Source organism: Lepisosteus oculatus, chromosome 10 (genome assembly GCF_040954835.1).
Source record: "Lepisosteus oculatus isolate fLepOcu1 chromosome 10, fLepOcu1.hap2, whole genome shotgun sequence".
In the NCBI taxonomy this organism is placed as follows: domain Eukaryota; kingdom Metazoa; phylum Chordata; class Actinopteri; order Semionotiformes; family Lepisosteidae; genus Lepisosteus; species Lepisosteus oculatus.
In genome coordinates, this window is record NC_090705.1 from 3,313,224 (window position 1) to 3,330,506 (window position 17,283).

The 17,283-nt window shown below is 38.7% G+C and overlaps 1 protein-coding gene across 2 annotated transcripts in view; it reads right to left on the reverse strand.

The window, feature by feature from the left end:
• phf14 (PHD finger protein 14) overlaps positions 1–17,283 on the reverse strand; it is a 112,449-nt gene that overhangs the window by 81,232 nt on the left and 13,934 nt on the right. For both annotated transcript variants that reach the window (XM_015358110.2, XM_015358109.2), the window contains exon 5: positions 3,455–3,614. In XM_015358110.2, coding sequence (XP_015213596.1) covers positions 3,455–3,614 — 160 coding nt within the window. The remainder of the gene's footprint in view (positions 1–3,454; positions 3,615–17,283) is intronic.

Genomic DNA, 17,283 nt, shown 5'->3' on the forward strand with positions numbered 1-17,283 from the left:
CTTGTTAATTCTCTACCAAAGTAAGAAATCTTTCACTGCCGGGCAATGCCTATCTGTGCATAAATTTACCCGCATGTTAACAAAACTGGGAAATTCCAAAATTCTTCAAAAGGATGTTCAAGTGAAAATTTTTTTGCTCTACTACAGCACTTAAGAATGAAAGCATGACACGCACTGTATCACATTTTTATCTCTTTGTTTCCTTCTTTCGCTCGGCGTCATTAGTTACTGTCTTGAATACATGCCATGGGATGCTCTCAGCACCAGGGCTTTTTACTGGCAGAACTGTTTTGTTGCTTATTTTTACAGGTGAAGCAAGTATGAAATTCACTATTACACCACACAACTGAATCTGGCATGTTCACCTGAAGGATCTGTTTTGAATATGTCTTACAAGCGACTTTTCTCTTAGGCCATTTTGCTCATGCTCTGAAACATCTTCACAGGGACACATGTGCATTGATTTCTCCTCCTGTACAACTATCGCCACAAATTCATTTACACAACCGTGACCGTCGCGGTTCCGTGCGGGCTTGTGCCTCTCGCTGCTCCACCCCCCGGTTCATCCCAGAACACCTGGGATGCGAACCCGGGTCTCCGGCGTAACGCAACAGGGAACCAGCCGAGCGAGCTAACGGAGACCTCCCTCAGCCCAGGCGGCTGAGGTCCCTGCTACACGCAATGAGGGCGATGACGTCACCGTGTCTGAACGAGCTTCACTACACACAACTACATGCCAGCACTGCTTTATGGAAACTATGATACTGCTTTAGCATGAAACAGGCAAGTATTAAACACGACTGATCAATATCCAAAAGAGTGACAGTCCCCAAACTTGAAAGCAAACATCCTAATTCCCATGTACCTCAAAATGCATAAGTTGTTTTTACCAAATGCTACTATATAAACTATAATTGTTAAAAAATAATACTAATTACATAACAAATAATGGTAATTTACATAACAGTTTTCTAGCTGTGCTGTACTATTTCTAGATTTTTTCTTTTTCTAGTAATTTAAAAGAAAAAGAAGTGAGTCACAATTGTTATGAAATATTATGTTTTTATCATATACCACATAATTCCATCATTACAGTTACAAAGGTCATGCTTTTACATATGCATTACTCTAACTTAAAAAAAAAACCACTAGCTGTTTCCTGCCATAATACAAGTTATAATTCCAAAGGAAATCTAACACTATGTCACCATGATTCTTGGATCTAAAAGAAAATATTGAAATAAAAAGTTATTTTCCTTTCTTGAAAAATCGTAGATAAAACGACTCACTAACCCAGCTGCTATTTAAAGCAGTCTGATTTTAAATGCAGACTTTAGAAAAGGAAAGCATCCTAAGCCCAATATAAAGATAACACATCTTCAACAAGCTCTTGCTTCTCAATTTAATTCACACTGTTTTTCATGCTCTAGTGAAGTATTAAATGCTAGAGAAGGCTTCAGAATTCTATCTGTGATAACACTAGCAATTGTCGCCATGCTTCATGTTGTCCATCTCAGAACATTTTAGCATGGATTTTTCTGGATTTAAGAAGAAAGTGCAACACCCTCATTCAGAAAGCACAAGAACTTCATAAGGTTTCATCTGTAAGGGAGCCTCTCTGTTGCTACAATGATGAAAACAAACCCTGCACAGTGCAATCAAAGAACCATCATTCAGAAATGGTCTTTTAAACTCTCAGTGTGCAACATACATTTAACATACACCTTCAGCAATGCCACTTACTATCTGAATTTCATTTCAAAGGCTAGGCCAGGCTGGGCCTTGTCAGTAATAGCCTCCATGGAAAACAAGGTTAACTGCTGTAAGCGGTAGTAGTTTCCCAAACCAATGTCCCAGAGATACCAGGCATATTGTAGGAGGTGCTATCCTTCAATGTAATGTTAGACTGATGATCTGACTAAAAGCGCAGAGCAATTCACACTGGAGTTAAGTCCAGTCAGGTCTGGCAAAATCCAGCCTCCCTACGGTTCCTCCTTAATTCAACTTTTGAAACAATTTCTCATTTTTTCTCTTGACCTGCTGCATAATGGGGCTGCTGGTGCAGAATGGCTACCGCACTATGTGCCTGGAGTGCATTCCCTCCTGAATGAGTGTAAAGCTTTGCAACTTTGAGAATGTAAAGGGCTACATAAGTCATCAATCTTTGTTACGATATTTAATATTATAATCACCACTATCATTATTATTAATGCAAAGCATTTTGTCCTGATATCACAGAACACAAACGAATGATTTGTGTACTTAACATCCTTCTGCAATCTTTCTGCAGTTTTCTTGTAAGAGATCTTAATGTTTGGTGATGCATTTTCGGTAAGCCGAAATTAATGTGCACCAGCCCGGGGAGGAAGGATTCAGGTCTGCATCCAAATTTGTCTCTAAACCCGTCTTTTCAAAACACAGCATTGCGGCACGATGCAGAAAGTGACTCATTTCATGGAAGCAAAATCTAGGTGGGAATGTTGCTTCAGAATAACCGATCAACTGTTCAGACTACTGACAACAACAAGAAGTTAATTTAAGATCTAGAACACAAAATACAGAATGTATTAGAGAGCAGTAGATTCAAGAAACCTTAAAATAATGAATGCTGAACAGCACAGAATCTACCAGAGACTACACCTTACATCCTGATCACGATGCGATGTCTGTCTTTTATATTTTTTTAAGCAGTATTATTTTTCATTTTTTATTCTTTTATTACTTTTTAGTCATGAGAAAGCCCAGTGTCACAGTGTTTAGTATTGCGGGTTCGCAGTGCTGGAGCTGTGGGTTCTCTCTGTGTGGAGCTGGTATTCAAGTGGGTCTCCCCTGGCTGCTCTGGTTTCCTCTCACAGTTCAAAAACAACGTGGTTTGTTTGGGTCACATGGCTCTGGGAGTGACCGTGTACATGTCTGTGTGTGCCCGGCAATGGACTGGTCTCCCAGCCAGAGTACGCCCTGCCTCGTGCCTGCTGCTTGCTGGGATATGTTCCAGCTTCCCTGCAGCCCTGAACTGGAAAAAGCAGTTCGAAAATGGATGGAGACCATCGGAGGTTTTGTTGCCTCATTCTGAACTCCAGACAATGACAGCAATATGGCGTTGTGCAGATCTGGAAATGCCGTCTATTTTGTGATGGAAATTGGAGGTTTTACACATGACTTTACTGTGCACGTTTTGCTCTTATTGTGGTTTGATATACACTCGTCAATGGCGATTTTTTCCAATCCCAGAATATCAAAGCAGTGCTTCAGTTCCCCTCCAACGTTCCTAAAATAAGACATTTAATTGCTTAAGTTACCTTAGTGTGTTTATAGCTTTAAAAAAACCTTTGGGATGCAAACACACCTGAGCAAATATCAACAGACCACTGAGTTACAGGAGAGGCTTTGGAAGTTTCCTTATTCTAGAAAGTCACTGGAGAAACACATGAAATCCACACGGATGGATACATACCTTCCAGCATCAGTCTCTTTGAAAATCCCATCTTGATTGGGACACAGCTCACAGCTAGGGGAAACGCCGTTTTTGCAGGCATCGCAAAACCAAGGCTCAGTAGAGTTTTCAGATGCCGAGCTCATGATGGAATCGCTCTCTCCATCAACACCGTAGCAACCTGAAAGGTTTAAAAACAATTTTCACAAGCTTTCATCGGCAAAGCATCTAGCAATATTGACTGTAAAAAAAAAAAGTCCCACCATATAATCGTTGGCAATTTGAATATTTGGGTGAAATCATAATGTATATTCCATATACAAAAAGATACAAAGCAGACAAGGATGAAGCAAACACAGAGAGAACTCCGGGCTGCAAAGACAAGTCCGGCAACCTCATATGCGCTAAGGGAGATGGATACAATTTTGGGAGACTAACCCCACATCAAGGGTTTTGTTTCACAAGAGTGAAAGATCAGCACAGGAACACATCACATAAGTATTTTCAGGACTTTCGCAATCTAGACTCCGATACAATGAGCAAGCATTTTAAAAAAAATGTAACACAGGAAGATCCAAGAAAAACCGATGCACACAAAAGCTCAAGTATTACATGCCGGAAGACGCACAGGTAAAGCTTATGTGGACCCATCACTTTTTTCCCCCCAACAAGACAGTGTGGAGAATCAATAAAAAAGGACAATTAATAAAATGCCATTTCCCTTGATTTAAGATATGATGCATTAGTCAGATCTCATCTGGATTACTGCACTCAGTTTTGGTCACATGCTACAAGAAAGACATTTCTGCTCCAGAGGCTGTCCTACTCAGGCAGACTGTGAGGGATGAATCTTTTTAGCCTGGAACACAGAAGATTATGTGGGGATTTGCTCCTGAAAAGGCACTGACTGAGCCAGACTCGGAAACTCTTACTAGGAGATCAGCAGCAAGTCAAGGACCTAGAGACACGGGTTTAGGGCCATTCAAGACCGAAAACAGGAAACCCGACTTTACACAGGATTGCAGAAGCCTGAAAACAAATCCCAAGTCATGTGGTTTAAAGTTACTCTGTGGGATCCTTTAGGAAACAGGCAGATGGAATTCGTAAACCATTAAGCTATGAGCAATCAAACAAGCCAGATGGGCACAATGGCTTCTTTTCAAACCTTCTTATGTTCTAACAAATTTTACCCCTTTTTAACTCTTTGTAACTTCCTAACACACGGATGATAGAGGCCCCAAATTCAAACCGTATCCAACGCGATCATTCACACCTCCATGTTCTGGAAACACATACCTAGGAAGATAGCTAGGCCACTGGGGGAAGAGCTTAGTAAACATTTCCACACCTTGACTCACCAGTTTGAAACAAGTCAAAATGCAGCCTTATTACTAATTACTGTTCAAGAGTAATGTGTCAGCGCATTTTGGCTGCAACGGCACAAAGTAAGGGTTAATTAACTCTACACCGAAAAGGAGAATAAACACATCATTGTGGCTGTTTCTTCAGGTCTGAGCACCTATATTAATGTTTAATACATAATGGAAAATTGCACATGTCTTGTATGTATATTCTTACCCTCTCCCACCTATCTTTTCTATTATTTACTTATTTATTTTGTGACTCATCTTCATGCTTTTTCTCAAATGATGTAGTTGCGCTCTTAAAAAAAAGAGAATAGCAAGGTAAGAACACGTCGGTCTCATCTGGTTTCCAAGTTTTCTATTACATTTTACAAAAAGCCATGGATGAATGCTGTGCTACAATCAACCCTTTCCAACCATTTACATTTGCTGAGACACACAGCTTCATAATTCAAGCAAAGCAAGCAGCTTCCCAGGCTGTTACAGAATGGTAGAATTCACAAATAAAGCTCGCAATGTGTTGCGTGCTCGTCTCAGTGGAGCTTTCATTAGAATTGATGAGTTGCCAGGTGTAAAAAAATGCAACTTTTTATGGTTGGATACTCCAAAATGTGAAGTAGTTATCAATCTTGCAACCGCTTCCACGTTACTAATCACAGTTTATATAATAGATGGCAGTCGTACAGAAGTAAACAATCTGCACCAGAGATGTAAGCTTAATGTATAAATTATTTTAACTTATATCAACATTCAGCCATACTGAATCTTAAGGACTGATCTGTTCAGACCTAAGCAAAACTGAGACAGATACATGCATGCATACAGGGATGAGGAATACTGTACACAGAGAATCAGGCTGGTGCTAGTCAAGGCGGTGGTAGACCAGGAGACAGCACCCTTCCCCCTGGACAGATTATTAAGCCAGCGTCTGAATGCTCCAGCAGGGGAAACTGCAACAGGAGGCAGCATCTTTTAGATAAGATGGCAAAGTGAGGACTTACGTTCGCTTATTTAAGATCCAAAGGCAAAAGTCCACACAGTAAGAATGCTAACCACAGTGCACTGGCTAATCCTCTGGCTAAAATGAGATCGTTTTACATCCGGACCCGCCAAAAGATTGTCAAAAGATCAAACTCTAGTGTAATTCACTACTTTTTCACTTCAATGTAGATTGAGTTACTGGCGTGTTGTTTGTGACACAGAGCCCCCATTAGATAGAGCCCCCAGGGATATTATAACCCTGCCCAATTCCTATTCCTCTGATTGGAATAAGTACATAAGAAAGGTTTTGAACAAGGTTATGATCCTTCAAGCTTGCTTCGCATCTAAGTGATCCAATGACCTTGTCCAACTGCAGCTTGAAAAATCCTGGTGCATCAACTTGCACAATATGGAGGAATAACGTGTTCAGATTCCCACAACCCATTCATTGGTACGGATATCAAATGTGATATTTTGGTATAAACTGTCTATAGGATACTTTAGAAACTTGAGCTTGTACTTAAATATAAAGGAGTAATATAGATATTAAAAAGAGCAGTGGACCCAATACAGTTCCTTGTGGTACTTCAATAATTACATCACTTCAGTTTGAGCATTCCCCCCCATGGAGTATTAATATGTGAAAGCATATACTGTATAGTAATCAAAAAAGGTAAGAGCAAAAAAAGTTGTTTTCTAAAATCTATCATAACTACATTTAAAACATGTTTTTGATCTAATCACAAAACCACAACTGCCCTTGTTCCCTCAGTTGTTTTTCATTTTTATTTCAGCATTAAGCCAAACCTTAAAACATGAGCAGTTTCTTATAATCAACGAGACAAAAAAAAATCCATATTTTTTGGAATGCTGATCAAATCTTAAAAAACTAAAAAGGCTTGTATTGTAAAAGTACTGGGTAACAGAAACACAATTCAGCATAGCCCCTCAATTTAACAAAATATGGACTTTATTCTGATCTCAGTTTAGACCATGGTGCTGCCAAAGTAATTGATTGTCATGCTCCTTAACCTACTTTAGGTTTAACGGTACAGTATGATTTCCCATGTTCTTTATGATCCGAAATACAAAGCCCCAAACGCTTAACTACAGGGTGTTTGCTAATATAAGCTAAGCTGACAAAAATGATGACGGCGGGATAACTTTATAATCCCAAGAGTGAAGATTATCCTTGTCAGTTGTGACAGCAGTTTAAGAAAGAGGGAAAAATGTAGAGCAATCAGGAAAATACTTTTAACTTTATCAAGATTTAATAATAAAAGGTCTCTGGCATTACTGTTACAAATGATAAAGGTCACACATTAAGTGTTAAGAGCTGTAATGCAACTAGAAAAATCTGACAAGTAAATGTAGGCTTTGGGATGACGTTTCAGTGATACAAAGCTCATGTAAGTTTTATATGTGCAATATATTATTCTGACACATTTTGCTGCCTATCTCTTCCTTGGCTTTATAAGTTAAATTAAATTAATGACTGATTCTTTGCCGCTATAAAAATATAATTACACCTTGATCTACAACTCTTTATGATTGATGAGGAAAAATGCCACTGAAGCCTTAACCTTTTTTTCATTGCTATTATTCTATTTCACGAGCAGCCTCGGTACAACTTTACCACACAAAAGTAAACTACAGCAAACAAAATGACAATAGGAAAAACAGTATTGTAGGTACTGGCTAATTGTTTAAAACATTAAAATGTTAGAGCAGGGAAATTGCCAGATTATGAACCCTAGTGCCACAGAATCACGGACAACAAACGGGATTTAAAAAGTACTCAAAGACTGAAAGTAATTAACAAGTATATTGAGCATAAGGTTAATTAGAAATAAAAAGAAGCCAATCTAGATGGTTGGGTTAGTTAACTGGATAGTAAGCACCTATATAAGCCAAGGAACTCACTGAGCCATTTCTTCAAAGAAGCAAGGGCATCAGCTTCCACAACATAGCCAGGCACCTTGTTCCACAGTCTCACAATCCTTTAGACCCTGGACAGCAAGCCAGCCCATTGCAGATTTCAACATCAGTTTCAACAAAATTCCAACACTCAACTGCATCTACAAATTATTTTGTTTCAAGCTTCAAGCTACGAACACCAGGACAGTGAAAGGAGTTCAAAGAAAATGCAGAGAGATAATTTAACTGAGAGTAAATATCTTGGCTTGTATTTACTGTAATATATGCTGGTAAGAAACAAGTGTAATAGGACCATAAATGGAATACAATCTGTTTTCAGATCCTGCCTTGCGCCCAATGCTTCCCAGGATGGGCTCCAGGCTACTGTGACACTGAATTGGATAAGCGAGTATTGAAAGTAATGATATAATGATCTACTATCAGTTTAATTAATCAAATCAGCACCGTGTTTCATGAACTCAGTAGAAGCACATCACACTATGTACAACAAATACACCTGGGTCTCGAGCCCGCAAAAGTTAAGAGTACCCAGCCCTAACCACTGCAACACACTTCTGCCTATATAAAAACACAAAAACTAAACATAAAGGATTCTTCTTGAAAAATGACTGTGAGTTCTGTGGTCATGTAAGTGAAATTCCACTCCAGCTATAAATTCTATGTCTTAATTATTCTGCAACACACTAACAAAGACTGAATGAAAGCAAAAACTCATCTGCGCCAGCAAGCAGATTCTTCATTAAACGTGTCTATGAGACACCGCACATACCTGTTCCTTTCAAAGTGCTAAATTTTTACAAAGACGCATAACTGCTATGCTCTCATGATCAATGAAGAATAAACACATTCAATTATAATGCCTCTTTGCATTGAAATAAACAGATTTTCAATTGATTTTCAATAGCTGAAAAACCATTTTGACTACTTCTGCATTATGATAATCACACAAAGAAACTGTAACCATCTTCTGCAATAACTGTTAGAATTAGGTAGGTTTTGAAAAGATGACGGTCTTTTAATCAGGTTAAATTCTATAAGTTACTATTATTACCTATAATTCCCAAAACAAAAAAATGTGGATCTATTCAATGATATATTTTTTTTGAAAACTTAATCAAAGTACATTTGATAAGTTTTCAAGACATTGTTAGAATGTTTCCTTTAGATGTTACAGGATAAGAATTACTGTCAGACTTTAAGGGCAAAAAATACATTTTACAAAGCCATGTGTCACAGCTTAAAACAGATGGGAAACAACTGAATGCCAATTTAAAGCAAGAGAGAAAGACAAATGACAGCTGGTTATTTAAAACACAGAAAACTACATTAAATCCCAATAACAATAGGGAGACTGATCTACAAAGTAAGCAGAGTGACAGCAAGATCACAGTTTTCCAAAGGGCGAAAAGCAACAATTCAGATTCTCTTTTAACAAAACGTAAATATTTGCTGAACCATCATTTCAAGTATAATAGAAACTATTCCCTAAAGCCAAGCTACCTGCCTCTAATTACTGAAGCCACAATATAATTTCACATCACAGATTGCAAAACCATCCTGCCATTATAATCAATCGATTATATGAATGCGCTACTTCATGTGTGTGATTTATTTAAATAAAGGACACTAAAAAGGCAGGCAACATTTAAAATGTACGTAAGGTGGGTTACAAACAAGAGAAGGATATACGACCTTTCTTGCCCTTCGTGACATATGGTAATAGCCATATGTGTTTTCTATAGATACATAGTATATACTACATGCAACATATGGAAGAGAACTACATAATTTACAGAAATAATAAACGATTATATTAAAAAAACTATAGAGCCAACTTGAAAAGAGTAATATGGATACTATTGCCTAGAGGCTGTCTGTAAAAACTCCTGTAATTCTACCAGATGACTTTACTAGGTAGCTTTTCAGTAGCCAGGTACTAGAGCCATTGCTTTGAAACAGACCAGGAGACCCGAGCTCAGACAGGGCATGGCTGACACCAAATTGCTAAACATTGGTATATCTGTATATTATCAACAAAAGATGTTGATGCAATCAGGAATTTGTGAGTATGAATATTGACAAACATACTTCATCCGCAAAATGAAAAGAATGTTTTAATTGAATAGATTAGGAAAACTGGAAAAGGCTGTCATGAGATTATCGTTCCAATAAGCATCACGGCATTTGTCTTGTGCAGTGTGAACAAAGAAAAGCTGCAAATGAGAGGAGGCCCTGTGGCCCACCAATCTAAACTGCTCTGTCATTCATCCCAGTGTAGCAATCACTAAAGGCAATGAAAATAAACCATCATTACTTTATACTTAATGAGAAAGTATTGGCATACATTATACTAAAAAACAAATGTCTACAAGGTTCTGCAATATTTCTATGGTCTTAGTTACATGACAGAACACACAGAAACAATGCTTCCATCACATAACATCAGATGTTCTCATGTTCTTAGAAAAAGCTCAACTCCACTTATTATTTCCTTCTCCAAATACAAAATCCACTCAGTTTGTTTCCAAAGTGTTCAACTGCATTTCCCCCAGTTTTAAAAAAAAAAGTACACTGCACAGTCTCAGCATCTGAAACATCATGTCAAGCAGGCAAAGTGGCTACAAAATACTGCAAGCATGGGGAAAATGTGTTGTAAGCACATTTATATTCTATATGGCAATAAAGTGGATATTAAATGGTTGAGTTTAGTCACGGCAGAACACAGCAAAAATGTCACAGAGTGAAGAAGAAAAATGTTTGGTAAGATTTATAACTTTGTATCTCATTTAATTTATGGCAACTGGACCCAAGGGCACTTGCTGGCAAGTGCAGTACCAAGGGCTAGTGTCACACACATTGATATGTACCAGACATTTTTCTTCAGACACACTGCAATCAATATGTCAGCCGTGCTGACATCACAGTTGGGGGTGTGCTGCTGTTGCAAGCCAGTTACAAGATCATGGCACAAATGCACTCACCCATAGAGACACATTAGCGCTTGAATTTTTTTATTAAAAAATGACATATCCAGACTTCTGTTAAAGCCATGCAACACTGGCGCCAACGCACCATGTAAAATGTAAAGCTTTGCACGGTAGAAGTTAACTGATTTAAGACACTTGTTTAAAGTTACTGTCTTAGAAAAGGGTCACTTCATCATACACAGCTCTTAAGTGTTTCTTAAAAGAAGCTACAACTGCACGATCCATCAGCATAATGTTCAACACGGGCAAGTTAATACAAATCCTTATTATAAGCTCTTAAAAAGACAAAGTATACATGAAATAAGAAATAAAACCTTCAGGAACACATTTACCTCACCAATTTAGATAGTTGTCTGGTTTTTCACCTACTTTGAAAGTATGAGCTGTATGAACCTAAATTTACAAAGCAAAATGAAAAGTCTTGAACCTAGATAGTACTTACAAAATAAAATAACACTTTTTGATAAAGTGGATAAAAGGTAACACATGGCATACGAACAATGTGAAGTTACTACTTTATATATCCAATACTTATTCACCGTCTTTTGGAGTGGGGATGCTGCACAGTACTATCAATGAAAAGTTAAAAATATGATTGTTTTGTTTTTGATTCCCCAGTAAAAAACACACATTACTTGCTTAGGAGACAACACTAAGACAAACGTACTGAGATACTTTTTTTCAAAAAGGAATGCATTTTTAGTCAATTCACACGTCAGGAAAAAAACAACATGACAGCCGAAAACATTCGCTGCCAAGTAAAATCAATACCACTAGCATGATAATCAGTAAGAGAATCAATGCGAGGCTGTTAATGATGTCTGACATACTGACCATTATTAATCAGAGTAATCAAAGCTAACCTTGGCTTCACCTGGAGAGGAATATTTTGCAACCAAATAACATCAGAAATACTGCAATGAAGTGGCACCCATGGTTAATATACCTCTACTTTTTTTTCTTGAAGGAAAATTCTGAATTTTAAAGGCAAGATATAGCACAACTGCAAAAAAGCTTAAGGAAATGAGCCAGTATGGAACGGCCAAACACATTTGTAAGTCTGTGCACCAGATAATAAGATCAGATCTCATCATCGCCAGCTGGGCTGAGACCTGAACATTGCCAGCATTTAGACTCCAGGTCTAGCACAGCAAGAAGGGGCAGGTGGCTTCCCAACAGGGGAGTGGGAGAAGGACAATATGAAAAATGGCCCTTCGTAACCAGCCTCCATCTGTATGGTTATCTCATGACTCTGATCACTACACAGAAACACTGCTATACGAGACAGAGAACTACTACCATCAACTTTCATAGTCTCGCATAGCCACAGCATACCATCCCTCCAAATTTCAGTCCTTTTGTCTATCATTATCCTTAACAGCTAATGTACTGTTTCTGCGTCTGATTTAAAACAAAACAATCACTAAATCCCATGAACACCTGATTTCATGACAACCTCTGTGACGGCATCATCCTCAGTGGATATGAAAATGACCACCGATATCGACATCTGGTTAACGTCACCTACGAAACGTGTGCAACTGTACAGCACCCTGGCAGACCAGCAGCCAGGGAGCCCTCCACAGGGCTGAGCATGGTCACTTCAGGCATCAGCTGAAGCCCGGAACCGAGGCACCGGGTGGTACATTCTCATCTGACTTTCCCCCGCCCTGCTCCTGTGGTGGCGATCAGCTGTGGAATGACGCCAGAAGGCCTCCGCCGGGGTGCAATGTCATTCAAGAGCACCCCAGATGTCTTTAATAGAGCTGCGACCAGGCAATCTCACAGGTCAATCCATCTTCGCAATTCCTTTGTCTCCAAGGAAGTCATGGCTTAGTGAAGATAACAGTTATCATCCATTAAAGCAAAAATGGGAACAACAGCTGCTGCAAATCATCAAATGATGGGTCTTAGGTTTCAGCTCCCATACATTAGAGGCTTCCTCTATCGAAGACATAAAGATCAGTATAAGCATCCAGGATGGCCTGTCCTAAACCCTTTTATTATCACAATGAGCATAATTCAGAGAACAGCTAACACTGGAAAGCATCCGGCATTCTCCATCTACATGCATGTTCCAGATATCAGCGCAAACTCAAACATCCAGGGCAGTTAATGAAATTGTTTACTGCCTGTCAGCATTGAGCAATAACTGCAGTGGATGTTATATACCGAGAGGCAGCAAACTGTCAGATATTCAGTCTTATAAGGACTCGTATGTGCTCGTGGACCTGACCATGGATGGGTTTTTGTCATAACTAGCGATTTTCTTAACTAATTCTGCAGTATATTTACTGTAAATCCTCCAGCACCAAGATACAGCTTCTTTATAAACCACATGTTTACTACTCACCACATCTCAGTAAGGTAATCATCTCAACTAGACAATTCCTGCAACAAACATGAATAAGCATGCGGTCTATATGCAGACTATATAGCTATTGATAATCTCACGAGCATTTTATTTGGTAGTATAATGTGGCTACAAATTTAAAAGAACAAAAGGAACAAATATATCATGTGTTAGCAGAATTGTTTGAAGGACATGAAAAATCTCTACCTGTAGCAGTCCATAGAATAAAAGTGCAAAGCAAAAGAATAACAAAAAGACAGCTTGTGTTGTGCCTCATTTTCTGTTCAGCAAAAGTAAACATCCAGTGTCATACATTTTGCTGTCAAATTTAAGCCCTATAATTTCAGATGGGTCAACCATTTGAACGAGTACAGGCCCTTTATTCAATTGCATCTCTTGATATTTTCCTGCTTGGGCAATGTAAACAAATATTCTCAACAGTCCACATACAGACTTCAAACCTATCAAAATCCACAGGTTGAACTCAAGAGGACAATTCACTGGTGTTAATTAAAGGATCTGAAGGATCCAGAGCACTTCTGCGTGGAATAATGGTCATGAATCCAGAAAATCACCGCTCAGCACAGGAGGCAACATATCAGTGTAATCCCTGCAAAAGGACCTTTAGTAGTTACAGTATTAATAATAAAGTAATATTAGGTGTAATTAAAAGTGTCATACAGAAGGAAAGGTGAGATTAATCTTTCCAAAGCAACTTTTTCTTGCAGTACAAGAAAGAAGTCTACAAAATACAAGTGACCATGTCCTAATATCTCATGAAGCTGGAAGGCAACACAAATTTAGATTTACCAACTGGTTGTACTGAACATAAGTTTACATTTACAGAAAAAAAGTCATATCACCTTTTTTTCTCTGCACGCTTAATCTCAGTATTCTAAAGACACTAAGGGAGCAAATCATCTCAGATAAAACACACAGATGCCAGATACTGTACCAAAGTGGAATAACACGTCACTCCACCAAAACGTTCTGATGTTCTCTTCACCATAGCTGTACCATCCTGATAAGAAGACTTCAAGACTCTTTGCCTCAAGATAAGATAAGATACCCTTTCCACTGCTGCAGACAGCTTAAAGATACAATCTTCCCACAAATGTTGATCAAACAAGAACATAAGAAAGCTCTCAAATAAGAGGAGGCTATCAAGCCAATCTAGCTCATGAGACTGCTAGATGCACCCGAAGATCTTTCCAGACATTTCTTGAAAGTCTGGGTATTACCTTCAACAACATGGCTGGGTAGCTTTTACCAAATGGGATTTCCTAAGCATATCTTTCTTTTATTCACTATTCCTCGGCTACATTAGAAGTGAACTAGGCTTTTCTTAAAGTAACACCAGCATGTACTTTCCATACAATTAACAGGTTCCATCTGCCAGAAGGTACTTTTAGAGCAGCTGCTCATTCACTCTGCAGACTGTTTATTCCTATCACTGTTGGGAGAATTTAATGCTTATTAGGAGCTAATTATGAGGCATTACTTTACCTAAGATATTCTATGATTTCACTAGACCATTTTCATTAGTTATAAACCTTAGTACTTGGTATTTTATCCCTACAATAAGAGATTTTCTGCTTCAATAGTATAAATTCCATATTCTAGAGTCAATGACTGATGCCTGGGTGTCATGGACTGAGATATATACATAGACTTATACACTGATATATAACACTTTAAAAAATTAGGATTTGTACTTGGCAGTCGTGTTTTTTTTCCACAATAAATGATGATTAGAGTTCATGGTGAAAATCCAAATTTACAGTTAGCTGTCCCAATACATTTACAGGCCACTGTCCATCACTCCTTGACCCCCAAAGACATTTATGGGTGAAACACGAACGTAAAGTCATAGCAGAGTGCTGGACAACCACGTTGGGGCCACTATGACCTGTATGAGCTGTGGCAGAGAGTCTACCAGCATCTGGAATTCTACAGGAGGGGTACGGCACCATTCTTCAAAGAGAACCTACTGAAACTCTCATACAAACTGCTGGTGAGCAGCGTATATGGACTTATTTCTTGCAGATGAAGATAATTCATAGGGACTCTTAGGGTCTCTGTGGGCTGGCCAGGGAGGGAATAGCACCTTGAACTGGGTTGGATTGGTAGAAGAGGAGTGTTGGAGAATAATGGATTGTTATTTTGTAAATGATAACAACACAGGTAATAAAAATATGTAAAAAAATCTGATAAACAACAATATGTGCAAATGGTACAAGCAGGTTGAATGGGAATGCTTCTCCAATCACTAGTGTTACAGCAATTAGTCCATAGAGTTCCTACATCACATTTTAAATACTACTTATACAAGCTCCGGCTGTCAGGTCACAAAACAGATTCCAAACAAAAAAGCTTAGAGGACATCTCTGCTGACCAAGCAGTACTGTACCACAAAACCTCATTTATCTCCCTTCAATAGAACTAAGTCATTCCTGGAAATGAAAGAAAGACCCATCCTCTGTTGCTAAAAATGACATTTGCACTAGCTATTGATTTTTTTAACAAGCTTAAGGCTAAAAGAATTCCACACAGAAGTCATTCTACCTCAGCCAGTGCATCTAACAAAGATTATAAAATTGGAGATTTATCATCTCCATGAATATACCACCATTCTAACCCTGCTGCAAAAACAATCTGTTGTAGCTCAGCGAGCGATGTTAAGTGGCAGCTTGAATCTGACATCTCATAACTCACGCAACAAAGTCATGGCATTAAATACAGCCCTGAGCCTCTTCAGTGACTATATGAAATTTCACAGCTCTGCAAAATTAAGTGCAAGCCAGACAGCTGCACAAAACTGGCGCCCATCAGGTAGGAAGTTGAAGAGGCTTCCAGTGACAAAAAATATGACTAGAAGGGTGATAAAAGGTAAAAGGGAGACCATCATAAATTTGCATAGTCTTCACAATATTGCTTCTGGTTTTAAAATGCTTGACAGACCTATGGAGCAGTCACTAAGGAGATTTAGTTAAGAAAACGGGATGATAGCAATTCAAAGTTAAATGATGTAGATCACAATTATTTCTTTTCAATATCCTGTGAAGTTGTTAGGGCTATTTTTTTAATTGAATAAGTAAGTTATTCCCTGTGAAACCGACTTGACTTTGGCATGACCACCTGGAAAGCTCCAGAAATTCATTGTAAGCATTTGTCCTGTGGAGGCAGAATTTTAGTCAAATGTTCACAATAATATCCCCAATAATTTTGAGATACGGCCATTCCTGGCCTTCCCTTGAAGACACCGTCACTTCAGCTCCACACATTACGGACACAATGTTTTGTGTCACTTCAATTGGAAGGTCTATATGTGCTTCTGAAGAGTTTAAGAGCTATGACCAATTATATGATGAAAGGTGTGTGTGGGGACATTTAAGGAAATGTAACAACTTGAACAGGATTCTGAGCACACTAACAATAATTCCTCTTGGTTAACCTAAAGAAAAAAAAACATTTAAGGCAAAAGGGAGGCTATCCAGCTGGTGCTCTATTGGAATCTCTGAGAACTCATATTAGATTTGTTGTCGTTTGAAGGAACTTCGCCTACGTCATATTCTGACAAATGGTACATCTGCAACCGTTACAAACTGGTGCCCAAATATTACAATGTCATCAATTCTAGGATATGAGGACTGAGTGAGCAAGTGGGAAGAAGCTTATTTCCTTTTCAGGTGTGTTATGGAAAACCTTTAGCACAGAGCCAAATCACCATTGCCCATCCATACCTATTGTGGCAATGTCCCCGATGTCTTCAAAAGCTGTTTTTTTCCCCTGAAACAACAGCAGCCACCAAAAAAGTGAATTCTAAGATATGGGAATATGCCTTCACTAAGCACGTGATCTTTGATACTCAAAATGATGTGTTTCGTTTGGCGTAATTGGCTGGGATTGCGTTTGCCTCCCTCTGCTCATTCTTAAACTTAATCTTCCCACTCTTTTCACTGTGGAGCACATGGATGTCACACCAGGTAGAGTCTTTGTTTTCTTAAAGTGAATAGAGCAGTTGTCTGGATGGCGCGATGTGGTCACCGTATTTACACTTATTTACACTTTTACAGCAGCTCTGTTTCTAGTTCCCTCAACCTCACCAGTGTGAGGAGCAGCCAAGGAATGCCACTGTGTCTGGACTCCTTCCACATACACACACAAACTGACAAAGATCGTATATCACGGTTCTGCAACATGACTACGTAGGACCTTTAGAACGAA